This window comes from Aulonocara sp. 'chitande type north' Nkhata Bay, linkage group LG1 (assembly GCF_057382095.1).
Source record: "Aulonocara sp. 'chitande type north' Nkhata Bay isolate Kocher_YH1m ecotype deep benthic linkage group LG1, A_spYH_male_GT1.1, whole genome shotgun sequence".
In the NCBI taxonomy this organism is placed as follows: domain Eukaryota; kingdom Metazoa; phylum Chordata; class Actinopteri; order Cichliformes; family Cichlidae; genus Aulonocara; species Aulonocara sp. 'chitande type north' Nkhata Bay.
In genome coordinates, this window is record NC_141344.1 from 27,703,627 (window position 1) to 27,722,486 (window position 18,860).

Below are 18,860 nucleotides of genomic sequence, written 5' to 3' on the forward strand. Positions count from 1 at the left end.
GACATAATGTTTCTCCCACTGAAAAAAGTCCAGATGAACAGAATCCACTTTTTGGGAGTTGTATGCCTGGTTAATTTCCCGCTATTAAAGTTGATGTGACATAAAATAGGTACATATGAAAATCAAAAAACATTTGGAAATCCATGTTAATCTGTTTTAATTGACTGGAAGTCCCAACCATCACTTTAATGATTGTCAGCAGAAGCAGCTTAAGATTCACTTTCTCAGAGTGGAGTTAACTTTAAGAGCAAACTTGTTCAGGAAAGAAAAATAAGCATTCGATCATGTTGCCTGTCTCTGTGTTGTCCCTGAGATGCACCAGCGATCTGTCCAGGGATTGGCACCAGCTTTTCTGCAACATTTTTACATTATTAGGACAGTTTTGCCAGGGGGTTGGCCAGGGCCCCCCGGCCCCCCGTTGGTAGCGTCTCTGTTTAAAGCAGTGAAATGTACAAATTAAGAAGTGGCATCTTTTTACTTTTTAAGCGTTAAATTAATATTGAACGTTGTACTTACGGTTTTGAATGGAGGAATTTTACTTGCATTAGACGTTCACAATCTGGTACTGTGTTTTTTCTAATGTACCGGCAGACACGGGTAAAAATGAACTGATATTTAGTTACATTATATATTTCCATCATAACTGTCACAGGGGAAGAGATTTTTTTTTCCAACAGCTTACATGTGATCTGTGATACACTGTAAATCTGACTGTTGGGATTTATATTTGAAGCTTTTCAGGTTTTCATGCTAATTTTTTAATCCTTATTATTGGTGTTTTTAAGGAAGTTTAAACGCAGTGAAAGAAAAAAAGGGATGTTATATGAGTAATATTATATAGTAATACTATGTGATAATATTTTAGTCTCTATCAGTTTTGAAAAGGGGAAGTGTGTGGCTTATCAAAGCACTGTATTTGTTGCTATTGAAAAGATATTTTACAGTTAAATCATAACCTTCTTCTTCCACATGCTTCACAAGTTCTGCTTTCAAACAAACCATATACTGTGTCCACTTTTCATCAAAAATGTTCTAATCTTCTCTTACTTCCTTTTTTGACAGCAGTTCCCCATCCACGACAGTGTCAGTGTTTTCTCACTCACAGTTCCCCTTTTTGTTCTATAATAAGTTGAAGCACAGACACACTGGAAGACTTATAAACTGCCACTTTCACCGGAGTCTGTTTCAGTCAGTGGTATAACGCTATCTAGAGCGGACATTGGTGCCACCATGGACATGAAGGTAGGTGATAACGCTTAACTGTCCCCTAACAATAAGTACAACATGTAGTGAGATACACTTAAAAGATAATCCTGGCATGATTGTCTTTGTTGAGAAAAGTTAAAGTTTGTGTTCTTTTTGTACATTTTAGGATTCTCTGGTTAAGGGCGGTGTGCTGATTGCACACAAGATCCATGAGGGAAAGCATCAATATGTAGTGGAGAATGTGGTGAAGTACAAAATGGAGAATGAAGGAAAACTTTATGTCAGGTATAATTTGCTCTCTGTTTAGCGGATTCTTTCTCTTCAACTATTTTCCAGGTACTGCTATGAAAGAAGCTAAGACAGTTTTACTGTAGAGCCTCAAAAGTTGTAGTCATATAACGTTGCACAGACATCCAACTTCATGTTATGGATTTTTAAAAATTTTTTTTTTAGCAAGACCATGTTTTTGGTAAAAACATATAACTCTCTTAGTTTTTATTTATATTTACATTGAGGTTTTCTCTCCAGTTTACATGTTGAGCCTTCTATTTTTCACCCTCATTAAACATGAAGCAGTGATGAAAGATGTTTATTTATTGCAATAATTAATTCTTAAGGAATAAACTGAAATAAACTTGGTATAAAATGAACATATACCAGTCAAGTACATTGACATTCGACCAGATCCCATTAAATGGAACATTTTACATCGTAAAATGTAACAAAATTACAAAATTTAAATGTGATAAAATTACTTAAAGTCAGCATTTTGTGCAGAATTTCTTTTTCTTTTCTTTCTTTCTTTGAGCATGAGTTCAGTTTGGAGTATCTCAGTTTGTTGCATACCTAATTATGTAATCCTGTTTTTTCTCTTATTTTCACTGTTTTCAAATTCTACCACTTAATCGTTTCAACATGATGCCAGAAAAGTTTGAAACTGTGAAATATTATAGGTGAATTGAGCAAATGAACTAAGATGTATTATATAATTCTGTTGCCTTATTTTGTAATTTTATTCCAATTTTGGGTGGATTTTTTTTGTGTTCATCTCTAGCTCAGTGTACTCACAAGACCTTCTGTAGTGGAAAAAATAACCCCTTTAAAGAGTAAAACTAGTAAATTATTATTTATGAACACACTCTAACTCCTTTTATTACATCTGCCAAACACAAAAGGGCTCAGTAAAGCACATTGTACATTTATTTTATTTATTTACTGTTTATTTTTATCAGAAAAGGAGACAAGCTTCTGCAGATAAATGGCATGGACCTGAATGATCTTACACCTGAGGAGCTGGCAAAGATGATAGCTGAGGGGAGTCCAATGCTGGTGAGTTGACGACTTCTAGTTTAGAGATATTATTTCAGATACAGTCTTAGAAGATTAAAAATAAAATAAAAATAAAATAAACAATTCATTGTGTTTCACTTTATATATGTAAACATTATGAAATTGTGTAATGTGATTCAAATTTCTGTGCTTATGTTCTTCATAATCTTGGTAAATGCTACCTGCGAACATCTTTTTTCTGTGTTTATTTTGGTTTTGGGGGGTATTTATCCTGTTTCTCTTCGTTCTCTTCAGACAGTGTGCAAACCAGCCAAGGAAGAGGACCACACTGAGCAGACATCCCTGACTGAAGACACTTTACAACCAGTCTCTAAAGAGCCCACACTCATCAGCTTTAGCTGGGAGATGACAAGGGAGGATGACCTGGAGGAAACTGTAGTGGAGCCGCAGGAAAAAGAAAAGGAGACGGGGAATATTGAAGAGGATCTTTGCCAAGCGAAAACTGAGGAGAATGAGATGTTTGTTGTTGAGATGACAAAAACTAGCATCTCTCTGGTGAGAGGCAGGGGCTGTGATAAGACAGGATGTTCATTTAATGACATCATCATGGTGGCAGAATCCAGCACGGTGACGCTCGGTGAGTAAAAGCAGTTTTACTCTCCTGCCTTTTCTCCCAGCTTTTCTTCTTTTCCCATAATTAACTTTGCTAACAGCAATATTTACAGTATTTAATGCATTAAAGTGTTTGAATGTTGTGAGGCAACTGGGTATTTCTTTTGCTTCTGTATATTTGTGGTTATCTAAAGAGGAAGCTACTGAGAATGGTCGCATGTTTACACCCATGAACCAAAATGTGTTCTGGCAGCTGTTATGACCTTGACTAGGCAGTTTTTCTGCAGACCCCTATAGATAACTTATGTGTTGTACAACTGCCTTCAACTGGCAAAATTAAATCTCATAAAGGAAAAATGAAACCTGTGAAAGTCAAGATCGATGTAAAGAACACAAGACCACTGCTGTGAAATCACAGTTTGAAAACGGTCAGTGCAGTCACCTTTGTTTTTAAAAAGGGATATGACTTATAAACAGGGGCCCTTGTTCCCATTCTTACTTTCAGTTCCGAGAGGAGGCGGCAGTTTCCGGCAGGAAAAGTTGTCGAATGTTTTAATTGAAAATCTGGCCACTCGCCAATACCTCCGAGGTATCTGTTCTGAGAAGATCGTCTATGCTTCTCCAAATCCAGGTTTGTCTTTCAGAGCAGGACACATCAACGTGGCACTCGTGGTTTTCAGATGAGTTTTTACTGAAGCTGTCATCATTCACATTTACTCCAGTGTTAGGTAGAGTAAGAAAATACTCTGTTCTGATAGAGAAACTGCTCTCATTATTTTGGTTTCCTTTTGTGCTCAGAGAAAATTACTATCTACTACTACAAGTCAAGCGGTTTCAGAAGGGGTTCCAGTGGGATGCCAGTGGTGCTAAACCTCACCGATTCCAACTGCTTCCTCATGTGCTGCAAGCAAGCGGACAGGGTGTTCCTTAAAGTGGAGGTAATAAGTGTACGCTATTGATTTTGACTGAATCATGGCAGTGAAAAAAAAGGCTTGATAAACATTTGTTTCTCTGGACTCAGCCATCATTGTTCAGGGGATGAAAGCATTGCATGCCTGTTTCTGTCCTTTGTTCTATGTAGATACACTTCTCACTTTAAAAGATTTGCTTAGACAGAGTTATGTTACAAAAAGTATATAATAGCAGAATAATTAGCATCTCAAATTAGTAGTAATATCAAAATTTTAAATACACACAGATTAGGCATAACATTACGACCACCTGCCTAATATTGTGTTGGTCCCAAAATTAGCCTTCCCCACTGAGGCATGGACTGTGGTATCAGGCACCAAGATGTTAGCAACAGATCCCTTTAGTTATGAGGTGAGACCTTCATGGGTCAGACTTTTTGTCCAGCACATCCTAGAGATGCTCAATTGGATTTAGATCTGGGGCAATTTGGAGACCAAGTCAATACCTCAAACTGAAGATATGCTCCTCAAACCATTCCTGATACACTTTTGCTTTGTGGAAGAGCATTTTAGCCTGTTGAAAGAGGCCACAGTCTTCAGAAAGTACCATTTCTATTAAAGGGTGTACATGGTCTGTAACAAAACTTAGGTATGTGGTACTTGTCAAAAATTACATCCACATGAATGGCAGGACCCAATGTTTCCCAGAAGAATATATATAAAAGCATCACACTGCCTCACTGGCGTGCCTTCTTCCCATAGAACATCCTGGTGCCAGGTGTTTCCAGGTACGTAATGTAAAACAAAACCAGACCATCATCTGTAGCTGCTCCACAGTCTAATTCTGATGCTCACATGCCCATTGCTGGTGTTTTCAGTGGTGAACAGCAGGGGCTGTGGCTATGCAGTCCCTTACACAACAAACTGCGATGCACTCTGCATTCTCACGCCTTTCTAGTTCTTTCACTTTGTTTAGGACCAGCATCGACTTTTTCAGCAGTCTGATGCATGTAGGGTCAGCTTTCGCTCCCTACGTTCATCAGTGAGCCTTGGCTGCCCATGAGCCTGTCACTGGGTCACTGGTGTTCCTTCTTTAGACCATGTTTGATACTGACCACTGCAGCCCAGGAACACAAGAGCTGCAGTTGTGGAGCTGTGCTGACCCACTCATCTAGCCATCACAATTTGGCCCTTGTCACACTCACTGAAATACTTACTGTTTCCCGTTTTTCCCGCTTTTAACCCATCAACTTTGAGGACAAAATGTTCAATTGCTGGTGAATATATCCCACCCACTAACAGGTGCCACAATGAAGAGATCATCTTCATCAGAATTGAAATCATTTGCAAAATGAAATAATTAGGAGATTGAGTTAGAGTTAAGTATTAGTCAAAGGAGCTTGCAAAGAAAAGCGTCTGGACTTCTTTAAGTTACTTGAAGACCTCTCATCCGAGAAGCTTCTTCAGTTCTAGTTAGTTAGAACTGAAGAAGCTTCTCGGATGAGAGGTGAAACGTCTTGTTGTCTCAGTTCGTTGTCTCAGTTCGACAATCGTTGTTGTCTCAGTTGTACTTCATTTCATTGTGACTTGAAGATGTTTATAAGGAAATTGCCATTTTCAAGCAAACTAATCCACGCTTTCATCCCTTTAGACATGTGAGAAGCAGAGGCTGAAGCAGATCTCCAAGAGCGATGAGAGTACCCTCTCCTTTGTGTTTTACATGAAGGGTGACTCAGCGAGACGACGGAGATTTGAGTCAGCATTGTATAGCGGTTGGTTCATCAACGTTTGCAACACAGACACAGTGGGCGTGGCAACCCTGGATGGACATACAGTGGATCAGTCCTTCCTCTTCATCATTCAAAAGTGACGGAGAGTCATTTTCCTCTGCATTTTCAGGACTCAGAAAAGTCAGTTACATTTAAAAAAAAAATTCTTGTAAATATTTCGTGTGACCTGGTTCAACAACACAAACCAACATCCATGTTTCAAATTCTGCTGCTGCAGAAATCCATAGTTCTCTAACTCTTTAAGGCTATGCCTTTACACAGCTGTCATTCCACATGTCCCTACCTGAGAGATGACGTGGAAAATGATCTCAGACACCAACTGTAGTGTTACGCTTTCATTTTTTACTTGCCTCAGTGACCTTACCCCAAGTGATGAATGGGTCATCCTTCTTGTACCCAGGCTCTGCTTCCTCTACAGAAGGTAAGTCTGTGGGATTGAGGAGATCCTCAAAGTATTCCTTCCGCCATCTGACTTACATCCTCAGTTGAAACTGGCAGCACCCGTACCACAAACCGCAAGTTTCTGAGTTGCCTGAAGATTTGCTAGAATCACTTTGAGGCTGACTGAAAGTCTTAATGCATGCTCTCACCAAACACATTCAAGTTTTTGCTTCAGAGCCACACTTCTTTTTTGAATTCATATTGTATAATCTATATGTTTGATACAACAATACTGTTTCCAATATATTATAAGACATTGTAAGGAAAAATGACACATTACATGAACGATAAATAATGGCCCAATGCATTAACACAACCAAACATATTTAGAATTCTTTTTTAATAACACATCTCAGACGTCCTGGAAATCACACCTTTAGGCTTTGATTGTATAATATCAACTCATGCAAATGTACTACTCTCCTTTTCGCTTAATGATCACTCACTGCTTGCGAAAGAAATGTCTTCTTTTTTTGTACACATGCGCAGCTGACAAGTAAAAAAAAGTTCCATTGGTAAACTGTGTAGCAGAATTTTTTTAATGCAACATTCATGTTTTTATTTGATCATTTTTCTTTAGCATCTAGGTGTATAATGACAAGATTTGATACTTTAGGAAATCTCTCAGGTTTGATATGAAAACACAGTAAACTAGACTAAAACGAAATGTGTGCTGTGATTGAAGTGTGCATTTTGACACGTAGGTGGCATCATCATAAATGTGACTTGAATTTGCCTAACTTTTTCAATTATGAACTTTATTTTTAAAATGATACTTTAAACCGGTTATTATTATTATTATTATTATTATTATTATTATTATTATTATTACCAAAACAGTTAAATATACATAATTGCACAGGTAAGTAAAAAGGGTTTCAAAAAGGGAGGTAAGGCAGTGTGTTAAACTTGTTACTTATTGTATCACAAAATACTGTATAATAACACTTTAATGACACTCACATGGAAGTATACTATGTAAATGTCAATTAAGGATACTGTTCATTAACAGGGTTATTCACTGTTGCCAATTAACAACCTTCAGCATAATGCTTCACATTTAGCACTGTTAATGTTCTGTTATTGTTGATTGGAGGCCATTCAGCACTGATGAAAGAAGAAGAGAACTTTTAAAGCTTTACTTTCCCATTTCTGGGAAGGCTATGAGATCACTGGACACAAGTACTGATCTTCCCTCTGATCTACTACGACAGCGGTAGACTCAGAATCCAGTTTGCTCATTGTCACTGTCATCATAGGCTTTGTTGTTTTGTCCATCAGTGGATGACTCATAGGGGTTCTCCACACCAGGTTTTTTCCTATAAACACAGAAAACAATATTCCTTAACATTATGCACATAATTAATTTAATTGGAATATTTTTATTTTACTCATTTAGTCACCAAGTCTATGTGAAGTCAAGATATCATTTGTGAAAACGGGCAGACTAAAGCTCTGATGGTAAAAACATACAACTGCATAGACAGACTTGTAATATCTACATATAATTAAAACACACATACACAACTCATCCTGTTAAACCTGCAGCTCGAAGTCTTCTCTTCACAGTTGAAACTGAGACTTGCAGAACAGCTTTAAATTTTAACCCATTTTATGTTCCCTGAAAAAGGCCTTTTTGTATAATTCTGAAATGTACATTATTTTTCAGTTATCAAGCTATTCATTGGACTTGAATGACTTGAATTGCAGTAAATAACTGGAAAAATTGAGCAGTTCTAAAACTTTTAACCGGTAGTGTATATTTGGGTCTACTCACTTCCTGCGCTCCTTGACACCAGAGACGACAAGGTAGACGCCGGCTACCACCACAATGCCCATAAGCACACCAAATACCACCAGCCACACCTGCACAGGTTGCTCAGTGGGTGAGGCCAGTGTTGGTAGGATACCGGCAAACTCCAGAGTATTATCACCTAACTTGAAGGCGTCGTTGATCCGGCCTCGAGCTAACCTGGAATAGATTTTAAATGACTTTACTATTGCTTTACAACTCATAAACAGGCACAGGCGACATGACTGCCAGGTTGGTTATTTCAGGTGTAGCAGGAGGCAGTTAAATTACAACTCTTATAATAAAAAATAAAAAAAATAATATGTTATAAATTTATGCTGTTGTTATAGCTGTGCCAAGACATTTTTAAAAATATTTTAAAGCGTTTACAATTCATTTCATAAGAAAAAGGTTTGAGCCATAGTATGGATGAAAAGTCAGATGATCACCAAAGACACCCGCGACTAATCCTGTAAAGACCATGGATGTGTGAATAAATGAGCAATTTGATGGCAATTTGTGCCATGTTACTGAAGTTCAACATTTCCATCCAGCTAAAAACTGCAACTAAAAAGATTTTAAATAAATGAATTAGCTTGGCTACTGCAGCTACCTTAGGATGCTGAGCTCAGTGCTTTTGGATATTCTGTATTTAGCCACTCACGCACTTGATCCTCACCTGATGGCTTCCTTCAGCTCATTCTTTGGGATGAATTCAGTGGGTGTATTTGGGTTTTTGGCGACAACGTAGAAAGAGATTCTGGGAGTCTCCTTATAGGTGATGACATTAGTTGTTCTGCATGTGCAAACAGAGAAAACTCAAACCAAACAATTTTTTTGTTTTGCTTAAAGCACAAAATATCGACCTCATACTGACGTGAAAGGAAGAGTCTTGTTCTTCTGGCTGTAGTACTGCCTCAAGGCATAAGCAATGTTGGCCCGGAACAGGTAAAGCTCATTGGCATTCCAGGGGTACTGAAACACATAAAAAAAGCAAAACAATGGGCATGACGTTAAACAGACAGTATTTAACTTCATAAGTGCAGAATTCCTGCAAAATTTCTAGCTCAATGACAATTTTTAGTACTCACAGCATCATCGCCCATTGCAGAATTTAAACTTAGTCTCACTTTAATTGAATATTCTGGATCTGTAATGGGAACAACAATCAGTTAAAGACATTTTAAAGATGTATACCTGTATGATAAATGTGCTCCAGCATATTACATTAACTAGCTTAAAGTCTAGAAATAAGGAAGAACAGATAGCTGTAGGGGTGAGGACCCAAAAGCTGACTTTTGATTTTAAGATTTTAAGAATCGATGAAAGCTTAAAGGCTAACAGGACCAGGAAAAGTGTGAGAAGTTAGGTGATAAATTAAGGACATATGGTTGGGAACAGAAGACTGTGACACTAATTAAAATGTTGTCTTATTTGAGTATAAAAAGCAAATTGTAAAAAAAAAACCCGGCATTTTGAAAGCTGTATTATGCTGGACGATGACAACTAGATTCAAGTAAATTACTGTCAGTTCTAAAGTTTGTGTACAAATAATTCAATGCACTTTACACGTGCAAGTACAGACTACAGAGAGTTTCCTTCCCACATCCAGTCTTTTATCAAGTAGTGGCATCAGGAAGAGCGGTATCAATCTCAAGAAACACTAAATACTATTATTCCAGATAGATGATTTTAGTGCTAATAACTTTCATTTTGGGTATCTTTTGTACTTACATGGATCTTCACTCCAGCCTACCACCCTGTTGTGTTTCTTGTTATCTGCCTGCAACCACTCATAAAGTTTATGGAAATAGTCCAGCAGAGGTTGGGCATCCATCTTTGTGTCACCAGATATTGCTTGCAAAGCCCTGGTCCAAGACTTAGACCTTCCAAGTTCTAACATATTCCTAGAAGAAAACATTGAGGATGATGATGATGATAAATTATTCCACCACTTTTAGATGTGAAGAACAAAAAAGTAATACAATGTGCTAGAGCAAAATTGAAATCCTGAAGAAATGAAGAATGAAGAATGAAGAAAGGGAAGTTGTATGCACCTTAGCTTGGTTCCTGCTTCGATAGAATTAGTGATGTCACATGCAGACAGGTCGCCTGTGTGACCGGCCGCATCACAGAGCGCTTTTTGGAACTGAAACTGGTAGATGGTTCGTGTGAAGTACCTGGATCGAAAGCAGTAACAAATGGACACACACACACACACACACACACACACACACACACACACACACACACACACACACACACACACACACACACACACACACACAGGTTCAGTTTAAAGTGAACTGGGAACTGCACCAAATGGTCATAACTGCTATAATTTAAGAATTAAGTCAATCCACAATCTGCAGTGTTACTGACACAAAATGCAGCTTTAGATTGGGATTGTTACCTGATGAATGAATAGTCTCCAGACACATGGAACAGAGCGGGTGGGTCACAGTAAGTCTCATCTCTTGGCACTGGCTCCATCACCCCAACCATCTCTCTCCTATTAAAACAACACAGAATCAATAATACAAGCTGTCAGGCCTGCAGTGAAGCAGCTGCTAAACTGCACAAAATGAAGACCTTCTTTTATTTCTCTAGTTTTCAAGTCACTTCCCTACAGTTATGCCTGCTTTGTAATAACATTTCTGTTGTGTTTTTGTTGTAATTTTGCCCAGCTGCCAGCAGAACCAATCCACAATGGATTTTAACTTGAACAATTAAGATGTGGTTGAAGTGCTGACTTTAATTCGAAGGATTAACTACGGTTTTGCATTTACAGTTTAGGAGTTAGAGACAAAGGCAGAGGCAAACTTTTACATTTAAGGACTGTTATTAAAACTTGGATTAAAAACTCCTTTGTTCTTGGTGGCTGCTTGAAGTCTAAAACCCATGGAAATCAAAAACCGTGTCTTCACTTAAAATGTTCTCACAGGTCTTTATTGCATCAATATTCAGTTGCTGCATTGCATTTAATAACTACAAAGAAGGCTCTGTTGTGTTGAGATTAGGTGACTGGTTTGCACCTTGTTGTAAACTCTTTGCATTTCCAGTAAAGAAGGCACATCTACGTTATAGACTTCCATAATGGTACAATGACCTTCTTGAGAGTGTTGTGATGTTGTGGAGGAAACATTTTTGCCATGATCTCCTTTAGTTGTCTTCTGTGCTCTTTTAAGCCTTTTGGTGTTATCGAGCTGGCCTGTGCATTAATTCTTTTTAATAACTTTGATTTGGTCACTCCTATTCTTTTTAACAGGTTTATGTTGGTTTATTCAGCATAATTTGGCCTACTTTACTTTAAGTCTTTGAACATCAAATTGAGATTCTAGTGAAAAGCAGACAAATTTAAATTCAACACTTCAAATGAACTCTAAATCTTTGGATTCATTTTTCATGAAATTGAATTCTTTCTTTTTTTAAAAATGGCTGTAATTCCTAAGTTTGCATGAACAGTTTGCATTAAGTGCAAGAAATTCTGCACCTCATTTGCATATTGTTTGATTTTAAAATCTCTATAGGGATTTTAAAATCAGATGCAAAAAAAATAGTTTAAAAAAAGTATGAACCTAACTGTAATCTGATGACATTGAAGTAAACTTTATACTAAATATTGCATAACTCTGCTCACTTCATCTGCCACCAGCGTTGCATCCATTCATCCTTGGTGATGTTCCCTGCAAACACCTGCCACCTCCATTCCTCCAGCATGTAGGTGAAAGGCAGGGTGGCCACAATAGTGAGTGCCTGTTTCAGCAGAAAGTTGATCTCTGTGTCTGTAAAGCATTAAACACAAAGACAGTTTATGATTCAGAGTGAGAACGTAATTACATTTTACAAATGCTTTATTTTTATGTTTATGGCCTCTTTATCAGAGACTGTAAATCGATGACAGTTTGAATACCAGTTAGCATAAGGCTGCAGGTCATCTTATCCTGATATCGCATGTAGTGCTTAAGTTATCTTAACCCTACATTTAATAATCCAGACACATTGCAAAATTAAATCTGCAATAAATTATTATTTTTTTTGCTACGCAGAGGCAATAAAAACAAGGTCAACGTGTTCATAATATCTAAGTTCATGTTGACAACTTGGTTACTGGCCAACAGCTTATTATGCAACAAGGGGCAAGCATCAGGACAGAAAAATCAAGCCAGTGCCCAAATGCCAGAAACGGCAGTTCCTCAGGTTGTCCTTTGAGGTTGTCTGTAGAAGTGAGACACCAGCAATTGCGACTACCTGAGTTCTAATGTTGGGTATATATTGAATGCTCCTGTAAAATTGAGGGGACAGAAAACTAAAACAATGAGCTGAAAGAAGTTAAAATGCTGCATACAAAAACTGCAGAGTTAGGTGATTGCTCTCTGTAGCTTACTCGTTCACCTGTTTCTTGTTATTATAAATCTATTGGTTAAAGCAGCTTTAATGTTTTGAAGCACCAGTGCTGCCCGCAACGGCTGTACCTTGATCATAAACAAAGTCAGCAGGCAGGAGATTCAGGCTCTGTAGGTGTTTGGGTGTTGCAGCAGAGAGGGACATGATTTCTCCAACAGCCTCGTGGAAACCCTCATTGGCTCCGTCCCTCAGAAGGTAGGACAGGTTGCGGTAAGCCATCTGGTACTGGTTGTGTCCCATTTCATGGTGTGCTGTGAGGTAGTTGTCCATGTTAACCTGGGTGCACATCTTGATCCTGAAGATATCACGGGAGAAATGCTGATATCAGCAATTACATTGTGTGACAGAGACACTTCATACTACTGTGATCAGCGACCAGTAAGAGAGCAATAGTGAACTAAGTGAACTCCAATCACTAAAAGCAGAATAACTAATTAAAAAGAGGTAGAGGACTTCAGTTTTACACGCAAATTCTTTTCCTGTAATTTTAAACCAAACTGACACACGAGTAACTATAAAATTATTTTGCTTATTTTGCATTTTGAGAAACGTTATTCTAGGCAGTGTTGGGGAAATTATATGAATATTTTACAACCTAGACTTTGGTTATCTTTATCAGCAGAAAAGGATGATTCAGCGATTAAATAGCATCACAACATCAGTGTTCCAATAGGTTTATTTTTATGGCTATCATAATTCCCAGCTGCCAACTTGCTTTAACAAAAGTCGAACCTAGATAAATAGACAGATGGATAGATAAAGCAAAGGTTCTGAGCCACCTCTTGTTCTTCATGTCTTGCTAAGTTTTGCTAAGACAATGAGCATCAAATAACTGAAGTATGCAGGCTTGGAAATACAGTATAAATGGCAAACACAGAGTTTGTACAATTCGAAGGAGCTTGAAAGTCGACATCTTGTATATACACCTTTTTTCCTCTTGCCTAGGAGAGCTTGAACTCTCTTAACAAGCTTTCTGTCATTTCTGTCAAGGACCCTTTGCCGCCTTTCTTTCTGGCACTGTTAGCAACTTAGGTGTTCTCTTTGCCAGCTCCTTTAAGTTTGACAAGCAAGTATCCACTATAGTTAAATCTAGTTTCTACCAATTGCGTCAAATCTCCAAGGCCAAGCACTACATACCACACAAGGACCTTGAGAAACAAATCCATGCTTTTGTGACCTCTAGATTAGACTACTGTAATTCCCTTTACTTTGGTCTCCACTCCACCCTTCTTCATAGCCTTCTGACAAGGTTTGCCTCTATCACTCCAGTCTTTGCTGACCTGCACTGGCTCCCTGTCAAATACCGAATTGAGTTTAAAATTCTGTTGCTTACCTTTAAAATCATAAACAATACTGCACCGTGCTACTTCACTGAACTCCTTCGTCCATATACCCCTAGGAGAGCCCTAAGATCATCAGGACAATTACTCTTAGTGCAGCCTAGATCCCGGCTAAAGACCAGAGGTGACCGTGCTTTTGCCCTGGCAGCCCCGAGCCTCTGGAACAATCTTCCTGCTGCTATTTGCGCTTCTAAAATCTCAGATTTAAATCTTGGCATTTAAATCTCAGTTAAAAACGTACTTGTTTGACCGAGCATTTTCAGTTAGCTGGTGCACTTCCCCTATATTTTACCCTTATGTTACTTATCTTCCTACTAATGTCCCACTGCATAAATACCCCCACCTTATATTTATGAATACCCTGTAATTTTATCTTCTAAACCATGCTCTAATGTTTTACTTCTTACTCTGTCTGTACCTTTGGGGTTTTTTGTACTCTGTTATAGCCTTTCATAGCTATAACTGTTATAGCCTATCTTTCATCTTATGTTTTAACCTTGTTGTGAAGCACTTTGGTGTACCTTTGGTTTTAAATGTGCTATATAAATAAAGTTGTATTGCATTGTATTTCTTTGTGAAGTCTTCAGGAATAGTTCTCCAGGCATCTTGGAGGACATTCAAAGCTCTTCTTTGGATGTTGGCTGTTTTTTGTTCTGTTCTCTAAGGTGATCTCACACTGCTTCAATAATGTTAAGGTCCGGGCTCTGGGGAGACCAACCCATCACTGATAGTGTTCCATTGCATGCTTTTCAATCAATAAAGATTGATCCGGTACACTTTTACTTTATCCGAAGTGTGTTTGGGATCATTGTTGTTGCCAACCAGACAAATACCACATCCCACTGTGGATCAAAATCAGAGTCTCACTGTATCTCTCTACCGATCTCCTCTTTATATTTTGACACTGATTTGAACCAGAAAATTCACATATGGATTCATCGCTGCGTGAGATCTGCTAACACTGAGTTTCAATTTTACAAGGTGCCTTAAGAAATGTAAGTTTTGTTCTTTGCTAAGTTGTTAGTTGTCTGTAGATACAAAACTGGTTAACTCATAAAGAAATGACAGGTGTCTTAAGACTGTTGCACAGTAGTGTAGCTGTGTATACTCTACCTAAAGTCCTTTCTGTTTCCCATGTCCCAGGCTGTGGGGTGACAGACCACATTGCGTCCATCATCGGGATGTACAAACATAGAGTCAGTCCAGAAGTTGTCAAACATCTTGTAAAGGCCCACAGACATGAAGAACTTCTCAGCTTCTTGGAAAAGCTGAAGCTCGGTCCAACCCTGAAATTTAAGATGACAGGTAGGGAATTTCTGAGTATACATATTTATTTTCCATCCATCCACTCTATCTACCATAGGACAAGACACAGGGTACACCCTGGACAGATAACCCCAAGTCACAGGGCTGTCTTTTTTTTTTATATAAATAAAAGGTTCTGCAATACCTTGTCCACCATAGACTGACTGACATCGATATCTGGTTTGTCAGGATAGGGCACTGTTAGAGAATAAAGGTTGGTCCAGAATCTTCCCCACATGTCACCTGAACAACCAACAAATAAGAAAATTATTTTTTCATAAATTTTCTCCTTCTACAGCAGACTGTAGCTTTTTATATGTGCACAATGCATGTGGGTGGATCAGTTATCTCCAGCTAAAAGCCACATGTACAATATAATACGTGTGTTGGCATTATTTTTCTGTAGCACAGAGAGGTAGTGATAATACATGAACAGCAGAGGGAGACACACTTTCAGTTCTGAAATTATGAGACCTTGCATGAACTATCTGCTCTGTCAACAACATTTTTGTTGTTACAGTTTACAGATTACAGTTATATGTTGTCAATTACTCTTTTCTTGTCGTCAGGTATCCCACAAGCCCCATGAACAAAGACTCTACACTTAAACCAAGGATCAAATAAGAAAATATTACAGAAAGTGCAGACATGAGGGAGCAATGATAATAGGGGGAATCAAATGTAATACCCCGCCCCCACACACACACTCAAACGTTTTCTTTAAAAGTTATTTGTAGCCTGATAATCAGAGAGGACAGGAAGTGAAGATCTTAATTTTCTGTATATGACGAAACAGATTTGAATCTTGACTCTTTCATGATAATGATAAGCTCCTGATGCCGCTCTCAAATTTGTTTCGCAACTGTGCTGAATTTATGCCAAAAACACCAACTCTGTAAAATTAAAGCATATAAAAAATGTAATTATGAGAGTAGTAGGTGGATATTTAATGTCAGTGTCTTTGGTTTCATTATTAGCTTTGAAACCAGAAACAAAACATACCCAGCAAGTGGGCTGGGAGAAATCCATCTGAATCAATATGCCCTGGATAGACCTCCATAAGCTTGGCTCTCACATAGGCATGCAGCTCCTTGTATAAAGGCAGGATCTGTGGGGGGGGGAAAAACCCCAGTGTATTATTCTTGTTACAATTATTATAAATAATTTATGTTAATTACGTCACACAGTCAATAACCAACTGCACATTCTAACTGTCTTTAACACAGAGGCACTGAAGCGTGAAGCATGCGTCACACAGACATGGACGTACCTGTTTGTATATTACACGGACATCTTCCATTAACTCATCGCCTGTGTAATGGTACATGATGTCGTCCTCAAGAGTCTCATAGTTGTATCTCCAGTAAGCGCCATAGTCTTCAAAACCTGCACACAATAAGCGTTTGTGTCAGAGATCGAGAAAAAACACCAAATTAAATGCTTTTTTACATTTTTTGGTGTTTTTAGCATTGATGGTAATCACACTTATAAAGCATAATGTAAGATATGACACTACTAGTGTTACATGAGCGAGATGCTGCCAAAGCAAAATTAGACCTCAGTGGGGGAGGAGTGGTCATGATCGCTGAACACTATCAGCTCTTGTCTCACTATCTTCACTGAGAATCAGTTTATATCTCTACAGGTCCCTGATAAAGTTAGAGTCTGCATCAGGACACACCGCAATGAAGCTTGTCTGTTATTCATTATTTTTTCATATTAGTTCCTCACCATTTAGCTTGGCAGCTTCATTCTTCAGATCCACGTAGTCTTCGTAGAGAGGTCTCATCCTCTTTCCTACTTCTTTCCTCCAGCCCTCCCACACATGGAGACGTTCGTCATAGTTTCGACTAGTGGCCATTATTTCGTCCAGTCCTGTAAACAAGTAAAGACACAGAGCGGTGTCAGGGCAGGCTCACACTGAAGTGAGAAAACAGAAAAATGCCCATATTCTCCCCCCAAAAAACTAAACTAAACAAAAAGAAAAAAAAGTAAAGTTGGGTTTGTTCCTGTATCCATTCTGACACTGATCAAGAACAGGTGTGCGCCTTGGGCAAGTAGGCAGTCCATTACAGGCTTAAAAAAGACAGACAACCATCCACACTCACATTTACCCCTACGTCAAATTTAAAATCGCAAATGCATCTAACAGGGAATTCTATTGGATCACGGGAAGAAAGTCAAGAACCCGGATAAAAGCTGTGCAGGGCAAACAGAAAGGCCCTCACCAGGCCACAACATTCAAACCCAGAGCCTTCTGACTGTGAGGAGATAGCGATGAATTAGTGCTATTTTATTATTTTATGATGATTTCATTTACTAATCACACGTGGAGCTGCCCGCTGCTGCGGTCCCTTGTGACGAAAGTAGCTTTACTGCAACAAATACAAACTTTTGTCCCAAACAGACACATTTTCATCTTCTTAGTGAATAAACTGCTCTGCCTGTCTTTGACAGCAGCAGGCAGCCACTTCACTACAACAGGTCCTAATAAGGAGAGCTTACCTGGCTCCAAAGTCAGACAGTTAAGCGGGTTGTCAAGCATACACACTGTGGCTGTGCTGTAGATTGTACTCATCTCACTCATGACTTTATTCAGCTACAGGAAGATATGAAAGAATACACAGCGATAAAATGTTTCATTTGGTGTGGAAGACTACTATATCTGTGCAGTTTGTCCAAATGAAAATTTGCCAAAGTTGAATTTAATATTTAAATAGTCTTACATGTGCAGCTTTATCTGCGGACAAAGCACCAGAGCCTTTGTCTTGTAGGGAAATGAGCTGTAATTTGATTTCCAGGTCGTTGACCTGGTCGATGGGGTATTTCTGGGACTCTTCAGACATTCTGTTGTAAAACGTGCCCCAGATCGCTCCCTGTTCTGCCTGTGGAGAATAACTTCAGGTTTTATTACTCAGTAACAAAATAACCACATTTTAAAGTAAGTGTTTTCCAAGTGCTGACCTCTTTGTCTGCGTTCTCCTGTGTGATGTTGGTGTTGTAGGCCCATGATGCCAGCGAGTACTGGTACATAAGGTCACTCGCCTCCTTGTCAAACCTGTCCAGGAACTCCCTCGCCTGGCTCTCCACGTCTGACTGAGCAGAAACAGCACAGGACACGGCCAGGAGCGTTACAAGGATCCTCGGAGACATGCTGGCTGCTTCAGCTCCACGCAGACAAACTCTCACTGAGAGGGAAGGACTCTGTTATACAGTTTCATTAACCTTCTGTGCTGCCTTGGCCTTTGGACAGTAGAGCCATAACGGAGGGTGTATCTGAGTTTTCATTTACAGATACAATGTTTCAGAGAAGCAGCAAACATCAGTGGGCCGTCTTCACAAGAGGGGAAGTCTTAGTTTTGCTTTGATAATTATCAAGATCTTTTGTAAGCTGTACAATTAGTTACATGTGCACAAAATGTGCTGTTTTGATGGGGCCACTTCCTCAAAGGTTTTATATACTTTGGCTGGAAGTGAAAGGGTTGTTGTTATGAACAAGACATCAGTCTTATCTTAATTTTGTATACTTCATTTTGTTTTACTTCATTATTTATTATTACTTCACTTTATTACTTCTCCTTTTTGGCTTTTTTCTTGTGTCTTTAATAAGTTTATTAAGTTCATGTTGTTTATTTTACTTCCCATTTGGAAAAGAAATAGAAAAAACTTATAAAAGACTTGCATCAGCTTTAGCTTGCTTCATATATAAATCATATAAGGCTTATATGAATTACTCATGAAAGTGGCCACTTTCTCATTACTTTCA

At 38.6% G+C, this 18,860-nt stretch overlaps 2 protein-coding genes across 2 annotated transcripts; one reads left to right on the top strand and one right to left on the bottom strand.

Moving 5' to 3' along the window:
- Positions 1–1,141: 1,141 nt before the first annotated feature.
- LOC147339240 (uncharacterized) lies at positions 1,142–7,075 on the top strand. Its single transcript, XM_086291032.1, has 7 exons — positions 1,142–1,242; positions 1,373–1,491; positions 2,439–2,535; positions 2,791–3,133; positions 3,614–3,739; positions 3,907–4,046; positions 5,671–7,075. Exons 1-7 carry the CDS (start codon positions 1,231–1,233, stop codon positions 5,887–5,889), a joined length of 1,056 nt encoding a protein of 351 aa, XP_086147158.1. The 5' UTR covers positions 1,142–1,230; the 3' UTR covers positions 5,890–7,075.
- On the bottom strand, positions 6,562–18,342 carry ace2 (angiotensin I converting enzyme 2). Its single transcript, XM_086291021.1, has 18 exons — positions 18,059–18,342; positions 17,821–17,979; positions 17,600–17,693; positions 16,826–16,969; positions 16,365–16,480; positions 16,097–16,202; positions 15,240–15,337; positions 14,903–15,075; positions 12,518–12,744; positions 11,683–11,827; positions 10,456–10,554; positions 10,100–10,222; positions 9,777–9,949; positions 9,134–9,192; positions 8,920–9,017; positions 8,722–8,838; positions 8,028–8,222; positions 6,562–7,569 (listed from the first exon to the last, which is right to left on the bottom strand). Exons 1-18 carry the CDS (start codon positions 18,245–18,247, stop codon positions 7,473–7,475), a joined length of 2,412 nt encoding a protein of 803 aa, XP_086147147.1. The 5' UTR covers positions 18,248–18,342; the 3' UTR covers positions 6,562–7,472.
- Positions 18,343–18,860: the final 518 nt, after the last annotated feature.

What these genes read in the sequence shown, in the direction of transcription:
- LOC147339240 (XM_086291032.1), top strand. An exon ending in GAAGGAAAACTTTATGTCAG is followed by an intron (nt 1,492 to 2,438) that starts GTATAATTTGCT and finishes TATTTTTATCAG; the next exon opens with AAAAGGAGACAAGCTTCTGC. An exon ending in ATCCAGCACGGTGACGCTCG is followed by an intron (nt 3,134 to 3,613) that starts GTGAGTAAAAGC and finishes TCTTACTTTCAG; the next exon opens with TTCCGAGAGGAGGCGGCAGT.
- ace2 (XM_086291021.1), bottom strand. Translation starts at nt 18,247, where the DNA reads ATGTCTCCGAGGATCCTTGTAACGCTCCTGGCCGTGTCCTGTGCTGTT. An exon ending in TCTCCCAGCCCACTTGCTGG is followed by an intron (nt 15,338 to 16,096) that starts GTATGTTTTGTT and finishes TTGGTTGTTCAG; the next exon opens with GTGACATGTGGGGAAGATTC. An exon ending in AGGCTGGAGTGAAGATCCAT is followed by an intron (nt 9,193 to 9,776) that starts GTAAGTACAAAA and finishes TTCCCATTACAG; the next exon opens with ATCCAGAATATTCAATTAAA.